The 18,262-nt window shown below is 59.1% G+C and overlaps 1 protein-coding gene across 2 annotated transcripts in view; it reads left to right on the forward strand.

Annotated features, from left to right (window-relative positions):
* PEPD (peptidase D) overlaps positions 1-15,357 on the forward strand; it is a 106,938-nt gene extending 91,581 nt beyond the window's left edge. For both annotated transcript variants that reach the window (XM_010950048.3, XM_010950049.3), the window contains 4 exons: positions 2,813-2,961; positions 10,793-10,977; positions 14,232-14,423; positions 14,818-15,357. In XM_010950048.3, coding sequence (XP_010948350.2) covers positions 2,813-2,961; positions 10,793-10,977; positions 14,232-14,423; positions 14,818-14,955 — 664 coding nt within the window. In that variant the 3' untranslated portion in view covers positions 14,956-15,357. The remainder of the gene's footprint in view (positions 1-2,812; positions 2,962-10,792; positions 10,978-14,231; positions 14,424-14,817) is intronic.
* The last annotated feature ends 2,905 nt before the right edge of the window (positions 15,358-18,262 follow it).

Consider the following 18,262-nt stretch of genomic DNA (forward strand, 5'->3'; position numbering starts at 1 on the left):
TTCCTTCTCCAGAAAGCAGATGATTCTAATACAGAAAAATACAGCTGAAGTCTTCTAGAATCTGAATGATAAGGTCAGGCTGGCCCAGGAGCTCCAGCATCTACCTTCCCACGTTCTTTCTGTGTTTTTGAGGAGAGTTTGGAGACCCTGCGGGAGTGTCGTCTGCCCTGGGGAGGAATCTAGTTTTCAGTGCTCTTGTGGGCTCCCTGGCTTTTTAAACAGTTCAATTTCTGTTTCTCTTTGAGATCTGCACAGTCCGATAGGACTTTCTGCCCGGGGGTTACTGATGCAGGCTGTCCTGTGATGTGGTGGCCCCTAGGAATCTGTGTCCCTACGCTCCTGGCTCAGTCCTGTCTGCTTGGGCCATTCCTGGATGTTCTGAAACAACAAACCACAAACTGTTTTCCTTTGTTGCCTCTGAGGAGCCCAAATGAGAATGCTCTGCCCACTGAGTGAAACTGGGCTGCGGCCCCACGAGGTTCCGCTTCCCACAGCTGCCTGCACATGGGCCCTGGAGGACGAGAACCTCCAGCGATGGTGGCGTCCCCATTTTAAAAGTGGAAAAACTGAGGCCCTGAAGGCTGATTACCAGAGCCAGGACAGGAGACCCCATCCCTGGGACCCGGAACTTTGCTGGACCAGTGTTCAGAGCCTCAGTTTCTCTGCAGTTTAGGGCTAAGATATGCCCCGCCCTCCTGGCCAGTTCTGGGGGGAATGTGCCCCGGGCAAGAGTGAACCTGCAGACAGCTGTCGGCCCAAACACCCTGGTGCATCTGGAACCTCCGGAGGAGCAGATGCCTGGGCGTGTCAGCTCAGGGCCTCTCCCGCTGTTTCATACTCGGCTCCCTCCCCAGGCTCTCGCCCCAGGCCAAGTGAGTCCCCTCAAGTGAGGCCCAGATGCCCTCCGTTGGCCCGCCCCAGGCACGGTCCCCCAGAGTCCATGGCTTTGAGACCCAACCCGAAGTCCCCCTGCCGTGCTGGTGGGGCTCATCCCCTCCCCATGAGAATCACCTGAGTTGTTATCTAGTGCTTTTTGCACTGTTGACACCATTTATGGTGTTTTGCAATTGGAAAAAGACAGGAGATTAAAAAGCGCCTGAGTGAGGACTTTGGATTCCAGCGGTGTGTCTGGGGATCCTGAGCGTTCACAGTTTCCGTTTAGAAACCTGTTTCTGTGGAGTCGCGGGTGCTACCCTCCAGCTGCAGGGCCTGACGCCTTGCTCCACTTGTAGGGCTGGTCATGAGGGGTAGGGGTCCCCAGAGATGGGCACACAGGCAGCTTCTGGAATGTTTGTTGAGCCGTTGTGTTTACCATTAGAATTTGGGTTTGGGTGAGAGGCCCTTGTCATGGGAGGCGTGGCTCTGCCCCTACCCCTACCCGTTACCGCCCCCCCACCATGGCCCCGGCTCAGATTTGCCGGGATTTGTGCGGCGGCAGACTGTCCTCCACGGGAAGCTGAGCTGAGGACAGAGCCAGGCGTGGAGCAGAGCTGGGCTCCAGCCGGTCGCAGAGGGCAGCCGCCACTACCTCTGCCCAACCTGCTTCTGTGGTCGCCTGGTCTTGAATACAGCAGGGGCTGGGCCCGGGGCTGGACTGATGTCCCTCAGTTGGTTTTGTCACCATAAGCATTTTGACTTGGCCATGACCCCGTGAAGGGTCAGGTGGCTGGTGGGGCCCCTCTCTGTGCCTGCTGTCAAGCAGCCTGCTGGGGTGGGGCAGGATGGGGAGACCCTCAGTCTGTGCACCCCACTCCTTTTATCCTGGGCCCCCAACTACGTGGGTGACCCAGTGGGAGCCAGGCTTGGACCCGGCAGCCCCTCCCTTATTTTGTCTCATCCCACCGTGTTGGGTGCTTGGGGCAGGATCCTTGCCTGCCCTGGACCATGTGCACACGGTCAGGCAGCAGTGAGGCTCGGCCCGCCGCACTGGGGCCCTGTCGCGTGGTGTCCAGAGGGCAGGCTCAGCTCGGCCTTTCTCCTGACTCAGCAGCCCTGCCTCTCTGTCCCGGCACCGTCCTGCCTCTGCTGGCTCGTGCTCCCAGCTCCTGGCTTCTGTCCTCCACTCTCCTCTCCCGCCTTCTGTGCCGCCTGGTCTCCCCTCTGCCACCTGGGGATGCTGGGGGCCAAGTGGCCCCCTAGTCAGGGGCTTGTCTGGCTGAGCCCCAGGAAAGCCCTGCTGGACATGAGGGCTGTCCTCTGCCACCCTCTCCCTGCCTTTCCCTCAGGACCCATGGAGCACACTGTCCCACCCCAGTGGGGAGAGGGCCACGCTCTTCTGGCCAAGGGAGCCCTGGAGCTGGAGCAGAGCTGTCAGCTGGGTTTTCATGGGGACACTGGGGCCTGTGAGAGGCAGGCCATGCAGCTCAGCCCACATCCTCTGTCAGGGGGTGCATCTGTCCCGAGGCCTCATCCAGATCCCATGAGCATTGCCTTGGGAGCTGCAGCCATGCTGGGTGCAGGGTGGGCCCAGGACCTGGGTCTGTCAGAGTGTCCCGGGGGGCCTGGAGACATTTCTGCCTCTCCCTCAGGGGGGTCCCTAAAGCCGGGCATGCAGAGGCCGTTGAGGGTGAGGTGTGCAGGCAGTGTGGGCAGAGCCCGCCCTCCCTGCTCTGGGGCTGGAGGTCTCCCGGCCCCTTTGCTGCTCGCTCATCGTGAGGAGACATCAGAGTCGGAGGGCCCCAGGCTGCTGCCTGCATCAGCCGTATTTTGAGAAGGCTCGGGCTTGGTCCCCTTGTGCACCGAGCAAGCTCCTGTTCGGGGAGGGGGGTTCCCCCGAGCGTCCCACCTGCCTCACGCCCCGCCCTCCCTACAGTCTGTTCGACATGGGAGGTGAGTATTACTGCTTTGCTTCCGACATCACGTGCTCCTTTCCCGCCAACGGCAAGTTCACTGAGGACCAGAAGGCCATCTACGAGGCGGTGCTGCGGAGCTGCCGGGCCGTCATGCGCGCCATGAAGCCAGGTGAGGGCAGGGGCGGGGCCTGCGAGGAGGGCCACCTGGCGTGGGGATGCGGGTGGCTGGGTGGCAGGGCACCTCTGAGAAGCAGGACTCACACTCTGTGACCTGAATCTATTGTCCCCTCTCGTGTGTAGCCAGTAAGGTTCCAGATGGTGTCAGGTCCCCAGGGCCACTCCTGGGAAAGAGGGCTGACCACTGAGGAGGGACAGAGCTAGGGGTGGGGGCCCTCAGCCCAAGGTCACCCACGTCCCATATGACCTTCTCTACCTGCACATCTCCATGCCCACACTGGCCAGTGGGATGTCAGCCCCATCACCTGTCTTGTCCCAAAACAGAGTCCACTCCGGAGAGGGCTTGGCCAGCATGGACACTGGCATCCAGTTGGGTGTGGAGCACCCTCTTGTTTGGGGCCAACGGCTGAGGCAGGGTTGGTGGGAGCCAAGTGTCTGGGGAAGCTGAGCCAGGATTGTGGGGCCATCTGAGGACCTGGCGAGACAGGCTTTGAAGTCTGGACTCTGAGTTCATGCCGAAGAGAGGCAGTTAGATTTGCAACCTTCCATGACGCTTTTATTCACAAAAAGGAAAAAAGATCTCGAGCTCCCAAAGTAAAAGTCCCCACATGTGGCCCCTTGCAGGCCCAGAACCCAATGGCTTGGCCTGTGGCCTGATGGCCAGTCGTCGCTGGCCAAGTGCTGGTTGTGAGTGTCCTCAGCAGCTGCCGCCTTCAGAGAAGGCAAATTGTGAGCAGGGCTTTCTGGACACCCCACTCAGCCTTGGGGCCCACCAGAGGCCAGGGAGCCATGGAGGGACGCTGGGGGAACACCAGGCCCAGCCCCACACCCTCACGTGTCCAGTGGGAACAGAGCTTGGTGATCAGATAAACCCACGGATGGGGAACTCAGGTACACCCCAAAGGGGAGACAACGAAGGAACCCTCAGAGCTCAGCTCCTGATGGGTGGCAGTGTCTATGGGACTTGCCTGGTTCAGTGACCGCAGAAGGAAACAGCAGCTTGTGCTGCTTGCGTTTAAAAAGCATGCCCCGCCTCGAAGGAGGCGTTAATGCAGGGACCTCCGGGAGGGACAAGGAGGGGTTAATGCAGGCCCAGAATGTGTGCCCTGTGACCTATAAACCCCAGCTCTGTGGAGCAGGGGCACTTCATCTCTTCCCTTTACATCCTTGCTTCACACCAGGGAGAGAAGGAATAGAAGGTTCTGCTCAGCTTTGAACATCAGTCACTTAAGTGATAAACACTTCAAATGCTACAAAAGGCTTGGGCTGATCAGAGAAGGTGTGTGGCCCCGGAGGAGGGCGCTCACCCAGGACAGCCTCTGAGTGAGCCTTGTGACCTCTGTGCACCCAAGAGCCATGGAGGTCCCTCCGGGAGCATGGAGTGGGCCTGCGTGGACACGAGCCTGCCGCTGGGCTGCAGTACAGAAGGATGGAGGGCTGTCTACCATGCTGCAGGCTCAAGATGATGGGGCAGGCAGAGTGGGGCCAAGACATGGCCAGTGGTTGGTGGGGAGGGTTGGCGGGAAGTGGGGATTTGGAGGGACAGTGTCTCCCCTGGGTCTCTTTGTTCACCTCAGAGCTCCATCTTCGGGCCCCTGGCACTTAGCCCGGGCCCGGTGCTGAAATGAGGTGGTGGCCAAGGCCTGGCCGACCCCACACACACACACACACCCACGGGAAAGCCTGCTGGGGCCTGGGCAGGACCAGGATGGCACCTCCCAGCTGGTGTCCTGGCCAGCTAGATTGGCCAACAAAGCAACCACAATTCTGCTCAGAAAGTGGCCAGGCACAGAGAATCCCCAGGGCCCCATGTTGTGCTGAAAAGGTGCGCAGTCCACCTGGTGCGTGGTCCTGGTGCCCTAGTCTTGTGGGACTGCCTGGCCATGTCACTTTGGATGTAGTCATCGGGCCTCAGGCCCAGCCAGGCCACGCTTAGCTGAGCTGGTCCCTGCAGACTGTGGGGCAGGGCCCCCCTCCGCCCCCACCAGCACACTGCGGGCACAGACCTGACCTGGACTGGGGCCTCGAGGTTCCCTTGGGTGCGGAGATAGAGCAGAGCCCCCACAGAACCCCTCCACCCCCTACCTAGTATGTTAAGATTGTGACATACAGTTCCCTGTGGGTCACATGCGGTGCAGGCCCGGCAGGGTGGGGGTCCTGTGCCCACAGAGCTGCTCTCAGATGGGGGCGGGTCACCTCCCCATAGCAGCGCGGAGGCCGTGGCCAGGTCAGCCCCATGCCCTGACCTAGCGGAAATGCCCCTGGTTTGTGGGTTCGGCTCCCGGGCCAAGACAAACACCCACTGAGACTTCAGGACTGCTTCCTGCGCCGTCCAGGGAAGAGTAAATAAAGATAGCCGGGGTCACAGCAAGATGCCCAGAGGAGAGGCAGAGGCGAGTGCCGAGTACACGGATCCTGGGGTACGGCCCTGGCGTCGTGGAAGGCAGGCCTGGGGTCAGAGGGGAGCACCCGTCCCTCACCGCCACTCAGCGACGGTCAGGGACGGAGGGCTGGGCGCACTCAGGGACCACTTGAGGGTGGGCAGGGGTGGTCTGGGCAACTGCGGCACCTGGGAGACTGCTACCCGCACCGGCCCTGTGGAAGGGGACACCGTGGGTCTGCGCTGGCTTCCAGCTGGGTGGAGCTGAAACTCTCCAAGGCTTCCATGTCAGGGCAGGCGACCACCCGTGCAGACCTCCTGTCTCCACAGGCACGCAGAGGGACCCCTGGCCTTCAGGAGGGGAGGAGGTGCTGTAGGGAGCACTGGCACCAGAGGTGGAGTCAGCTGGCCACAGGCAGGGCCATTCTGCAGACTGTCCCTCCAGCCACCGTGAAACACTGAGGTCACCTGTAAGCACCCAGGCCTCTTGTAGCCTTGCCGGCCACTTCAGCACCCAGTGCCAGTGTGTCTCTCTCTCCTCACCTGCCCATCCTGGCCTCCCTCTCCTAGGGCTGTGGGTTCCCACCCTCCTGAACCCCCAACTCAAGCCCCCACCTAGGCACTGCAGACTGCACATTCGCCCCAGGAGCCCCACTCATGGTCTGTGTGAGCAGCCCCTCCATCATGCTGTGCACAAGCCGTGTAGTTGTTCGCAGGTGTCCCCACCTCCTAGCTCTGCTCCTGGTGTCAGGGTCCCAGCCACTTCTGGCGGGGCAGGGAGGTTCTTGGCAGTGGGAGGTGCCCCCTCCCCAGAGTGGGCCAGAGAGCTGGAGGGGATGCTGTTAATGCCACCAGGTAACCAGGCTGGAGAAGGGCACCAGGAGCTACCCTGGTCCACATGGGGTAGGGGTTGCAGTGGCTGGACTCCCCTTAGGCCTCTCCTTAGAGGTGACGTGGAATGCAGGGGACCGGTAGGCAGAGGTGCAGGGACAGTGCGCCATCTAGACCATGGGCGCCCTCTGGAAGAAGCGAGGACAGGGAGGGCTGTGTTTGGTGAGGGTCCTGTGTCCCCTCTCTGGTCTGTGAGGCTCCCCTGCTGGCTGAAAGGCAGTGGGCAAGTTCCCACCCTCCCTGGCCCCTCTGCTACAGTGTTGGGGGAGGGACCACATGGAACCTGGGTGAGGCAGCCACGCTCAATTCAGCATCAAGGCGCCAGCAGCCCAGGCGCGAGCTGCCCCTGCTCTTCTGCAGGGTGAGTGGGTCTCCAGAGGTCCTGGCAGCAGACAAGGGTGTGTGGTGGGATGGACTGGAGGTCCTCAGCCCCGCGCCAGCTCGGCCTGCCAGACAGCTCCCTGCAGCCCGCGGGGCCTGCCCTGGGTCCCCGGCCCTGAGCCTTCTCGCCTACACCCCCAGGGCCTGGCGCGCTACCATCCCCTGAGGGCCATTGTCTTCCAGTGAAGTGAGTTCTTTGTCTGGAAGTGGCTGTGAAGATGTAGCTCAAGGGGCCCTCTGCTGCCTTCCCGGCTCGGCTCAGGGCCTCGGAGCCCCCAGGGCTGTCACACTCTGGGCAGGAGGCCTCAAGGCTGTGATGGATGCTGCTGAGGCTCCGAGGAACTGGCCTAGGCAGCAGGCCCAGCAGGCTCCCGGCCCAGCAGGGGAAGGTGTGGCCAGAGGGGGCCAGGTGGGCACGGAAGACCAGCCAGTGCCTTGGGGCCGCTCTGGAGAGATACATATATATATAGTGGGGCCTGGGCACCAAGGCTCTAGTCCCTCTGAGCCAGTGGGTAGGTGATGGGGCCCAAACCCAGATGCTACGCTGCCACTCTGGGGGTCTAAGCGCACAGAGGAGCTGAGTTGGGGGCACACCGGAATCCTGGGCCCATGAGGTCACAGCACTGACTGCGAGAGCACCACGAGGGAGGCTGGGGCTCCCCCTCAAGCCACACCCCAGGCTCGGAGTGCAAAGCATAGGCTTAGCTCTGGTAGCACAGGAAGGGGTGGTCAGGGAAGGCTGCCTGGAGAAAGCCTCAACACAGAGGTCCACGGGAGGAACAGGAGTGAGGCTGGGAAGGTGAGGACCTCAGAGGGGTCCCAGCTAAGGGCACGGCAGGTGGAAGGCATGGGGACACCAGCACTCAGAGCCCTTGGCCCAGGACTGGGTGGAGAGGGAAGCCCGGCGGAGGAGCTGGGGGCTCTGTCCTTGGGGCGGGGACTGGGCCAGTCTGACCCAAGTTCTAAAGAGATGTCTGGTGTCCCGGCCTTGTTCAGGGTGCAGTGGGGGTGAGACCTTGTGAAGACTTGAGAGGAAACGGGGGTCCAGGAGAGGGGGGCCCACAGAGGCGCCGGGCTCAGGAGGAATTTCAGGAAGACGGGACGAGATTTGGTGCTTGCTGGAGGGGGGAGGGCAGGCCGGGCAGATAGCGCCCAGTTTCTGCCGTGGCATCCCCAGCATGAGTAGGCTTGGGGGACCACCGATGCCTCTGGCTGGGCGTGTGGGCTCCAAGATGCAGAGGCTGAGGGGCCTGGGCATTAGGCAGGCAGGGAGGCCCCCTGGTCTGTGCCCGCCCCTCCAGCCTAGCCCAAGGACAGTAACCTCCACACACTTCAGGGGCCCCTGCCCTGGCCGTGGGTGTCGTAACCACCATCCGGGCCAGACGCTGGGGCCAAGTTGCTGGAGGTTTAATCACTGTCACAACCCTAACCACACACAGGCAGAAACTCCCACTCCCAGCCAAGAGAGCTGTGTGCAAGGCCTTCCCCAGGGCGTGCAGGCGAGGAAGACTAGAGGCGCCGTGGGGACCGCGCGGCCCGCACGTCCGGCCCCAACGAGGGGCCACGAGGATAGGAGGGGAGGCTAGCTGCCAGCATGGAGCTTGATTTATACCTGGTTCCCACCCTCTGCCGAGGATGGGCCGAGGTCGCAGCCCCGCCGTGGAAGTTTGCCAGGTTTGAAGTCAGGCTCTTCCCGGGCCTCTCCCTTGGTGACCAGAAAAGGCCCTGCCCAGGAGAGATGGAACTGCGCTGGGGCTGGGGCATCAGCCCTTTCTCGATCCCAGGGGCCAGGCTGAGTGACAGGAGCTGAGTTCAGGGGCTGTTCAGGGGCTCTTTTAGGCCCCGAGTCCTGGGCAGGAGCAGGCCTTAGGGAGAAGCGTGCCGTGGTCACTCCTGAACCAGCAGTCGCTCCGCCAGGCCCCAGCATGCCTGGGGGAGGCAGCCGCCCTTCTGGTGGGGAGACCCGAGAAACAAGTAAGCACACCTGTGCAGGGAACAGGCTGCAAGGAGAGAAGTAGCCACGACAGCAGAGAGAGACCGACATTTGCGCTGAAACCCCAAGGGTGAGGAGTCGCAGACCAGCAGGGTCTGCAAAGGGTCTGTGCGGAGAGACCTCAGTGTGCTCTGGAACAGAGGTGGCCTGGTCCAGGGAGGGTGGGTCTTAGAGAAGAGCAGCGGCCAAGGCTGGGGCAGGCTTGGCTCGTGGCCTAGGAACGCAGTGTCGACCCCAGAGTCTGGCTGACCACAAATGGTGGGTAAACAGTAGCTAATGACTGTTTGGGGGGAATGCTGACCTGGTTCCCCAGTAGATGCCGGAGCCTCAGCAGCCAGCTTTCCAGGGCCAGCATTGTGGCCATGTTTGACAAAGGAGCATCTGAGGCTCACAGAGGTCACACAGCAGGTGTGCAGGCAAGCTGAAACCCAGTTACCTATGTCTCCACTTCAGGATGCCAGACCATTAGAGAAAGGCCCCCATCCTGCCTCTGCCCTCAGGGCTGCAAGACTTGGCTCTTTATGCTGCTATGGTCAGAGCCAGACTCCAGACCCACTTCATCGCGTCCTGGACTGAGGCAGGTAGAACAGGGCTGGACTCGGGAGCTGGGCTCCAAGGAGGCGGTATCTAGGGACAAGACCTGGCATCCTCTACCCTTGACCTCCCTGCACCTTGGGCCACGGGCTGGCCACTGCCCTGTGAACTGGCCAGGGTGCAGCACCACCAACCTGCTTGGTGCCTGGATCCTGGTGATGCTGGAGGTTGGATCAGTCCTGGGCACCCGCCAGCCCAAGACCCCAGTGGTGGACCTGCTGTCTGGCAGGGAAGGGGCCCCACGTGGGGGACTGGTGCGCAGCGAGAGCGCCTGAGAAGGGAGGGCCTTTGTCCCAGGGTGGGCTCTCATCTCTGTCTCTTGGGCCCATCATCTGCCCTCTGCCAGCCCCAGAGGATCAGACCCTGGTGGCCTAACCCTCACTGGCTCAGGGTCCAGCAAAGCCCTGAGGTGCGGAATCCCTGTGCTCCCCTCTTGCAGTGACAACCCTCAGTGATGGGGTGACGGGGGACATGGGGGCCAGGGCAAGGCTGGGAGGGCCCTGGGGAGCCAGGGTTACTGCTTACATGGAGGGGGCTGCAGGGACCAGCATTGGCCACCGTCTTTGGGTACAGATCCCACTCTGTCCGCCTAGCCCCGAGTGTCCCAGGGCCACTGGCCTTGGCCAGCACACAGCCTGCCCCCATCTGAGCCCCCGCAGAGTAGGGTAGGGAGCTTTGCTAGCAGAGGTCCTTGTCTGGTGCTTAGGCTGAGTGCCCAGTGCCCTTCAGTGAGGCTGAAGGTGGGGGCTCCAAGAACCCAGTGGGCAGGGCTGTTGTTCCCTGGGTACAGTCAAGGCCAAGGCTCTTTGAAGGCGGCTCTTTGCGAGCCCTAGGCTCCAGCCTTCAAGGGCCTTCCCCGAGGCAGGGCAGGGCCTCTGAGCCCCAACAGAGCCTGCCTGCCTCAAAGCTTTCCTGGGAACGCTCTCCATGCTGACCTTTGCCCCAGAAACGTGGGGGCAAAGACGAGTTTGATTAGCAGTCTGGGGCTTGGACAGCTGGGCTGCCATGGAGATGGTCACCTGGCATTTGTAGCAGACACGGCCACAGACCCCTGCCAGTTACCCTGTGAGGCTGTGCCAGCTGCACCTCCACCCCAGAAAGCTTTGCTCCCCACAGTGACTCCAAGGTTGATGCAGCCCCAAGTTGGGGTGTGCAGGGAAGCCCCCTCCTTCACCCCTGGCCTGCGGCAGCATTTGGACCTGAACCTTGGTCTGGGGCTCACTGAGGCTGCCCCAGGTCCACTGTTGGGGTCATCACTTTTCTCCTCTTGATGCCCAAGGATCTTGCTGGGCTCCCCTGGCTCCAGGGGCAGACCCGACATGGGCTGGGCCCCTGTGGGGAGCAGGCATTTGGGTTGCCCCCAGCCATGGGTGACAGGAGCCTACCCCTGAGGGCACAGTGGAGGGAGAGGAAGGGTCTTGAGTCCAGAGCTGTGGCTGGGGAAGCCTGGGGGCCCACTTGGGATGCGTCACTCTTGGCCCTCGCCTCAGCCAGCGCAAAGACTTTGTGTCCCTTTGAAACCTCGCAAGCCCTGGCCAGTCTGCCAGACTCCACAGCTCATCACACCCTCCTTTTGAGCCACAGGCGTCTGGTGGCCTGACATGCACCGCCTGGCCGACCGCATCCACCTGGAGGAGCTGACTCGCATCGGTGTCCTGACGGGCAGCGTGGACGCTATGGTGCAGGCCCACCTGGGAGCTGTGTTCATGCCTCACGGGCTCGGCCACTTCCTGGGCATTGATGTGCACGACGTGGGAGGCTACCCCGAGGTCAGTGTGGGCACATCAGCCCAAGTGGCCTACCTCTGAGCTGTTGCTGAGCCCGGCCCTCCCCAGGATGCAGGGTCTCTGGGAGACGGCTAGGGTGTCATGCGACAGGCAGGGTGAGGAGGAATGGGGCCCCAGCAAGGCCCACTGCTCCTCCTTCCCCGGCACCCACTGGTTGGTCCTGGCCCAGGTCACTGCCATGATGCCCCCCCTTGCCCAAGGGCCCTGGTCAGGGCTTGGGGTGTTTCCATGAGTGTGCCTTCCCGGTGGCTGGACCTGGTGTGGGATGGGCGTGCTCTGCAGAGCCCTGGGCTGTGCGTGGTGGGCAGCCCCTACCCGAGAAGGTGGTAGATGGTCAGTGTGCAGTGCATGGGGTCCCCACAGGGCAGCAGGAGCCCAAAGCTGGGTCTTAGTGATGGAGCTGGCACTGCACTCGTCATGTCCTCCTGCCTCTGGCTTCACTCAGACAGGGGTGGGGAGGCTCCACCAGGTGGTGGGTGGCCCTGGTCTCTCCTGGGACTAGCCAAGCTCAGTGCCCCTCATGAGTGCTGCCCCTGCACCCTCCCTAGTACAACCTCTGCCACCCAGACCCCTGGTCCAGCACACCCCTGTGGCCTCCTTGTCTCCAGGAGGCATTCTTGGCAGGGAAGGGAGGCTTGTGTGGGCATCTCCAGACCAGGCTTCCCGCACCTTGCCCCCCACCTACTGACTGACCTTTGAAAGGACCACCCAGACGGTGCTTGCAGCTTTGGGAGGCCCTGCCGGGCAGGTGGCTGCAGCCTCCCCAGGACCAGTGGGTGGGGGTGAGCCCGGCCCTGCCGCCTGGCCTGATGCCCACGGTGCAGGGGGCGGATTATGCAATCAGTGCACGCCCTGGGGCCCACCAGCCAGTTAGCCAAGACTAGGCTTGGCCTGTTAGCTGCAGGGTATTTTGAAAGCTCTAAGACGATTTTGGGGGGCAGGGAAATTGCTCAAGAGAAGCTTTATTATTCAATTATTTTTTCCTCAAGTGTAAACAGTTAAATTTGGAGAAACAAAATCAGTTTTAATTTCCTAATTTCTCTCCATCACATTGTGTGCAGGGAGCCAAGAGCAGGGCCTTCCAGACATTGTTAACGGAGGTTCGTTATTCATTAGTCGCCAAAGCACTTTTTTTTCCACCAGAGAAAATTGGCAGCAAACTGTTTTCATCTTTTCCAGTAAGCAGCCCTTTGTGCTCACAGAGTCTATTCTTCTGACAGATAAACATTGTGGAAAAAATATGGCTTTTCCTATAAAAGTCATTTGTTTTATTTCAGGCCTACAGACACATCTGGGTCTCCTCTGCTCGGAGCCCAGGATAGTCAAGCCCCCGTCAAGCCCGAGCCCAGGCAGAAGCCAGCGCACACCCAGCGTGGGCAGGCGCCCCCACCCCCAGCAAGGCTGCAGTCCCTGGGCCGAGTGGCTGGGGGCTTGGCCTCTCCCCTTTGTGGGGTCTTCACCCCATCCTTCTCCCAGCCCTGCTCTGGCCATTCTTGGTGGTTCCCTAGAGATGGTGCTCTGACGGGGTCATGGTCAGGCGACTAGGACATCTTCCTGTGCCCCCCGAGGATCCCTTCCATTCTCTCCTCACCTGCAGTTTGAGTAGTGGCCCTGAAATCTGGAGGGAAGCCTGTCTGTACAAGTTTGGGCAAACCCCTCACCCTCAGTGCACACCGCCGCTGCAGCTCAGCCCATGGTGACCCAGAGGGACGGGGAGACCACTCATCAGGTCTCATCAGGTCTCCACCTCCGCCAGGCCCCTGGCTTTAACCCTGGAGTGGAGAGAAGGGGACGACACTTAAGAGGGCAGCATGAAAGGGAGGGACAGGGAGGGGCTGCCCAGGGCCAGGCACAGGCTTCAGATGGCAGGAGACAGGCCCCCACCCCACCCCACAAACACCTCTCACCTGAGCACAGAGAATCATCCCAGACTCTGCCCTTTTGTGTCCCCTGCCCTCCTACCTAACCCCTCCAGGCAGATAGCGTTGTGGGGTCAGGTGCCACACCAGATGGGTGTCTGTGCTCCAGGCATGACCCATCAGGATTCACAGGCCCTTGCTGTCCCCTCATCACACCAGCTCAGGGTTCCACGTGGCCATGCACACCAGTTTCTACGAGCCCTGCTGTCTTTGCCCACATGGAATCAGGGACCCAGCCTTCCCTGCTGTGCCCAGCCATGGATGCAGGCTGAGCCAGCCCATTTCTGGTTACCTTACATGAACCACTAATTGAAGTCTGATGTTCTTGGCCCCCAAACAGTCAGAAACGACAGCTCCATCTCCAGCAGCTGGGCTTCCAGGGAAGAGTTGGGAGCCGGGCAAGGCAAGCTCAGAGCCCGACCAGAAAGCTTGCCTGCTGCCCACTGGCTCACAGGCCTTGGCCGAGGGCCGGGTGGTACCTCAGGGACCTGAGGAGGGCAGGGAAATTTGTGCAAGTGTCCTAGGCACCACCTGCCCTCGCAGCCCTGTCGGCCACACCCTTGTGGGTGTTGGGGAGGGGCTGCCTCTGCAGGGCCGAGCCAGTCTCCAAGGCTCCATGGGGGCCCAGCACGTGGGCATGGCATGGAGCCGCCATATGCGCCTCTCTGGGGCCACGCCCCCAGGCCATGCAGACGGGGTGAGCGTGCGTTTGTGTGTACAGACGCCAGTGCTAGTGCCAGCAGGCCCATCCTGCTGACAGCACCTGTCCCTTCTCCTGGAAGGCCACTCGGAAAACCTGGGACTTGGCGTAGGGGGGACCAGGCCCAGCGCTCCTGGGGCTGGTTTCCACTTGAGCTGCCTGAAGAAAAGAGGCAGCCTGGGAGGCCCCGCAGCCTCCGTAAGAGCTTTTTTGGCTTCACAGGTTTGGCTTCTACTGTTCCCCCAGCAGGGAAAGGGCCTGGGTGAGGCAGCCAGACCCCCAACCAGCCCCGTGGGCCAGCAGGGGCAGCTAGCCCTGGGTGTGCACATGTGGGCGTCCACCGGGCACAGTTCTGAGGGTAACAAGGGGCAGGGGCAGGAAAAATCTGGGGGCCATGCAGAGAGCGAGGGGTCTTATCCGAGTGCCATGAACAGCACAGCACGGCTGCTGGGCTGGAGACCCTCCTGGTCTGAGCTCCCTGCAGCTCCAGGGGGACCCACAGGGCTCGAGCCAACCCCCACATCGGATGCCCGCACACAGGCCAGGCCGAGGAGGGCTGCTCTGTGCCCATATGTCTCTGCCCCTCCTGGGTCCTGCTCACTTTCTTCCACCGCCAGGGTGTGGAGCGCATCGATGAGCCCGGCCTGCGGAGCCTGCGCACCGCCCGGCAGCTGGAGCCAGGCATGGTGCTCACTGTGGAGCCTGGCATTTACTTCATCGACCACCTCCTGGACGAGGCCCTGGCTGACCCGGCCCGCGCCTGCTTCTTTAACCGCGAGGTCCTGCAGCGCTTCCGTGGTTTTGGTGGGGTGAGTGCTGACGGGCCCCGTGTCCTTGCTCCCATACCACCACCCACTCCAAATTCAGCCTGTCACCTCTTTGTTTCCCAGGACAGGATGTACAATCTTGACTTCCTCACTTGAGAAGGACCTGGTCTACCCTATCTCATGGTCTGTCACCTGACAGGTGCCTCACCCCTCAACCCAAGAGGCAGATTCTACAAAACCCCTGCCCACTCCAGGGCCTCCCATCCACCTGGCCAGGGGCAAGGTCAGGGTGGGCAGGTAGCAGGAGCAGTGCTGACTGCTTCTGAGAAAAGGCTCCTCCCACTCAGCGGGGTCAGCCTGGAGCTGTGGGGTCGGACCCTGTACTTAGCGCATGAGGCCAGCTCCGAAATAATGAGTGTCCGTTGGTCTGACCCAGGTCCGGATCGAGGAGGACGTCGTGGTGACTGACAGTGGCATGGAGCTGCTGAGCTGCGTGCCCCGCACGGTGGAGGAGATCGAAGCATGCATGGCAGGCCGTGACAAGGCCTTTGCCCCCTTCTCTGGCCCAAAGTAGAGCCGGCGGGCGTGCCCAGGAGGGGACTGGCACGGCCGCAAGCTTTCTTCATGGCAGGCGGCCTGCTAACTGGGCCCTTCAGCGGTGAGAGTCAGTACTCAGAAATCACATGCGGTTTGATCACACCAAACAGTTCTGTTTCCTAGAGACAAGCTTTTTTTATTAACCTTCTGCAGGATCACCCTTAGTGTGTTATTACTTTGCTTATATGACAGTGGCTTTTAAAATGCTCACTTTCAGTTATCCTGCTCCTTGTTTTCAGTAATCCTGTTCTTTACCAGCAACTAAACGAGTGCCTTTGTCATTTGTATTCTCTGCTCAGGAAAGGTGTGTTTCCGGTGTTTTCTTTCAAAAATCAATACACAGAATGGAATTTGCAATAAAAGGTTTCCTGAAATGGTCCTCTGTGCCTGGCTCCCTCTCTCTTCTTTATCCCTTTGCAGATGAGCACTGCGTGCTCAGACCTGGAAACTGACCCTGTGGAGATGCTGGGGGCCTGGGAACTTGGTTCTGCACACATTAAAAGGGGGAACACAGAGAAGAAGCCTTTCAAAGCTGGCTTTCCAAAGGGGGTAGAATTATAGCATACTTGAGGCGCAGTTATTTAAAATTTGAGACTTGCAGATTCCTTGCCCTTTATTTCCTTTTCATGCAGGACATGATAGCAAAGCCAGTGTCTGTTTGAGAGACTGCCACCTAAGACAGCGCCATGGCAAAGGTGAGCTTTCCCATTTGCCGAGTCTGTCTGTCACCCCCAAGTGTAGGCCCAGTGACCAAACTCCACTCTGAGGCAGCAGGGCCATCCAGGGCCAGCTGGGCCTGGTTCCTGCCAGTAGCAGGACACCTGCCCTACCTCTGCTTGCCCAGTCCTCCCCGGTCCCACAGAACTGCCTCCATCCTTGCAGCGGCTTCTAGAATTCTGCACAGCATTCCAGGTTTGTCTCTGCACAGGGCTCTCTCATCCAGGAGTTTCCCAGTCAAGGTGAAGGACAAGTGAGAAGGACAGACATCAGAGATGAAAACTTGATACGGTGGGAAACTCTGTAGCCCGAGCCAGAGTATCTTTTGTCACTGAAGAGTTTGGTACAAATTGATTTCTTCCTATGGCAATAATATAAAAGTGCATGTGATGTGGCCACATTAAAATAAAGTAATAGTAGGTGCAAATCACCATTTATATTTTTTGCTTCATAGATTTATTACATCCATTTTTGAAGGTTTCCAGCTGGCGCACAGATATAGTCCCTAAGTTATTCATGATAATGAACAAATTGAGTAATGATCGTCTTTCTGAGGACTGGGAGTCTGAGTTCACCAAATGTTTCTCTACCCCAGCCATACCTGTGATAGACACGTTCTAGTGCACAGGGTTTCAATTTACCCCACCCCCAGGATAAAACCAGGTATGGTCAGGTTGAAATTCTAAGTGGACAGTTGAGTTGTGTTAACTTAAAAACAGCTGAGTGTATCACACATCTCCCTCCTTCCTCTCCTTTAGACACTTTATACCAAAACTGACCATTTCACATAAATGTTTGCTCTCATTATCAAGGAAGTAGATAAAAAGGAATAAGTAGAAATCTCAGTAACTAAATGCTTTGTCCATGAGGGACACTGGGAACGGAATTGGCTGGTTGAGCCCAGCTGGGTAAGACAAAGGGCATTCTTCGCAGGTACAGGACTCGGGGGGTGGTGGTGGGAAGCAGCAGCTCCCTACTCTTCCGCATGTTCCAGGGGACGTATCCAACTCCTGAGTCTCCAACTTCTGCAGAAATTTGTACAGCTTCAGAAATACATCAGAGACCCTTCCAAAGAAAGCTGCACTGTGCCAAAAGCCTTCCCGAAACCCAGGAAAGGTCTAGCCAGTTATTCAATAAATGAGCATCTCCTACGTGCCAGTGTGGTATAAAAACGTGATCCCTGCACTCAGAGCCTGGATTCTCCTGAGAGTCTTCCCCTTAGGCAAACAGGTACCAATAGATCATCTCAAACATTGGAAAGTGCCACGAAGGAAAGTAACATATTTGACCTTGTCTAGAAAGCCAGTGGGCTGAGACAGGAAGAGTGGGAAGTGAAAAGCAAGAGGAGTTCTGGACATTAGGAGCTGTCCTAAGGTGGCCGGCCCTAGGGTAAAAAGAGCTGGGACAAGCCCTGCAGCCAAAGTGAAGTGATGTGGGAGAGAATGGAGGGCAAGGAAGGCAGCAAGAGCAAGTGGAGCCATGTCCTGGGGAGACTGGGCCTCACCCTGAGTGCACTGGGGTTCAGAAGGTTCTGGAGAACATGCAATGGTCCAGGGAGACCAAGGCCAGGCAAGAGAGGGTAATGGCTCTGCAGAAGGTAGGGGAGGTGAAGCAGACCTCAGGAGATTCATTTAGGAGGTAGAGCAGAATGAAAGGCGGTGGCGTGCAAAGGCACCTGGCAGTAATAGCTGCCACAGAGGAAGCGGCAAGACTTGGTAACTGGGCTGCAAAAAGGTGTGAGAGTGATTGCCTCACTTAACTCCATTCTCTTCTAAGCCTGGTTCTCGACACCACTGCGTAACCTTCAGGTCTGGAACTCTGGGAGGAGTAGGGCTGTAGCAGTAAAAGAATATTCAGGGATGGTATTCTCCTCTGAGTACACATAAAATGCATACGAACTCCTCAGATACTCCACAGGTAGCCAAAGAGCAGTACGTCTAAAGTGCTTTTATTAAAAAAGAGCTGGCACCTTCACAAATCTCTATATAAAATTCCCTTGTAAGTTATTAGATTCTAAATTACAACCAATTCATAAAAATGAAATGGGACATATTACCACAGAAATAATCACCGTACTCTAATTTTCATTAAGATGCAGTCAGCAGACGTCTACTTCTCAAGACATGAGAATAACTGAAGGATCACAGAAGACAACTATCTAAATGACATCTTCCCTAAAACACTCAGATCAGCTCCTCGGACTCACACGTTCTATGGCACCAGTACATGAAGACAATGTCCATACCCTACAGGTTGTGCTTTTGGGGGAAAGGCCTCGCTTTGGCCTTCCCGTCTATTGCAGAGCCTAGAACTCATTTCCCACCACCCCGTAGGTGGAGACCGCACCGAGACATGAGGCAGAATACCAGTCACTGCTGTCTGCATTCTGGTTCACGTTTTCACACTAGGCCAGGTGACACAGACGACAACTAAAGAGGCGCTCTGAATTCAGAGAAAACTACGTTCCTATCACTAAGGGAAATCCAGCTGGGACAAAAGCACCTCTGCTTGCCCCCCACCCCCCCCACCACCTCACCTCTGCCCTGGGCTGGGACTAAAAAGGCAGC

This window comes from Camelus bactrianus, chromosome 9 (genome assembly GCF_048773025.1).
Source record: "Camelus bactrianus isolate YW-2024 breed Bactrian camel chromosome 9, ASM4877302v1, whole genome shotgun sequence".
Lineage (NCBI taxonomy): Eukaryota > Metazoa > Chordata > Mammalia > Artiodactyla > Camelidae > Camelus > Camelus bactrianus.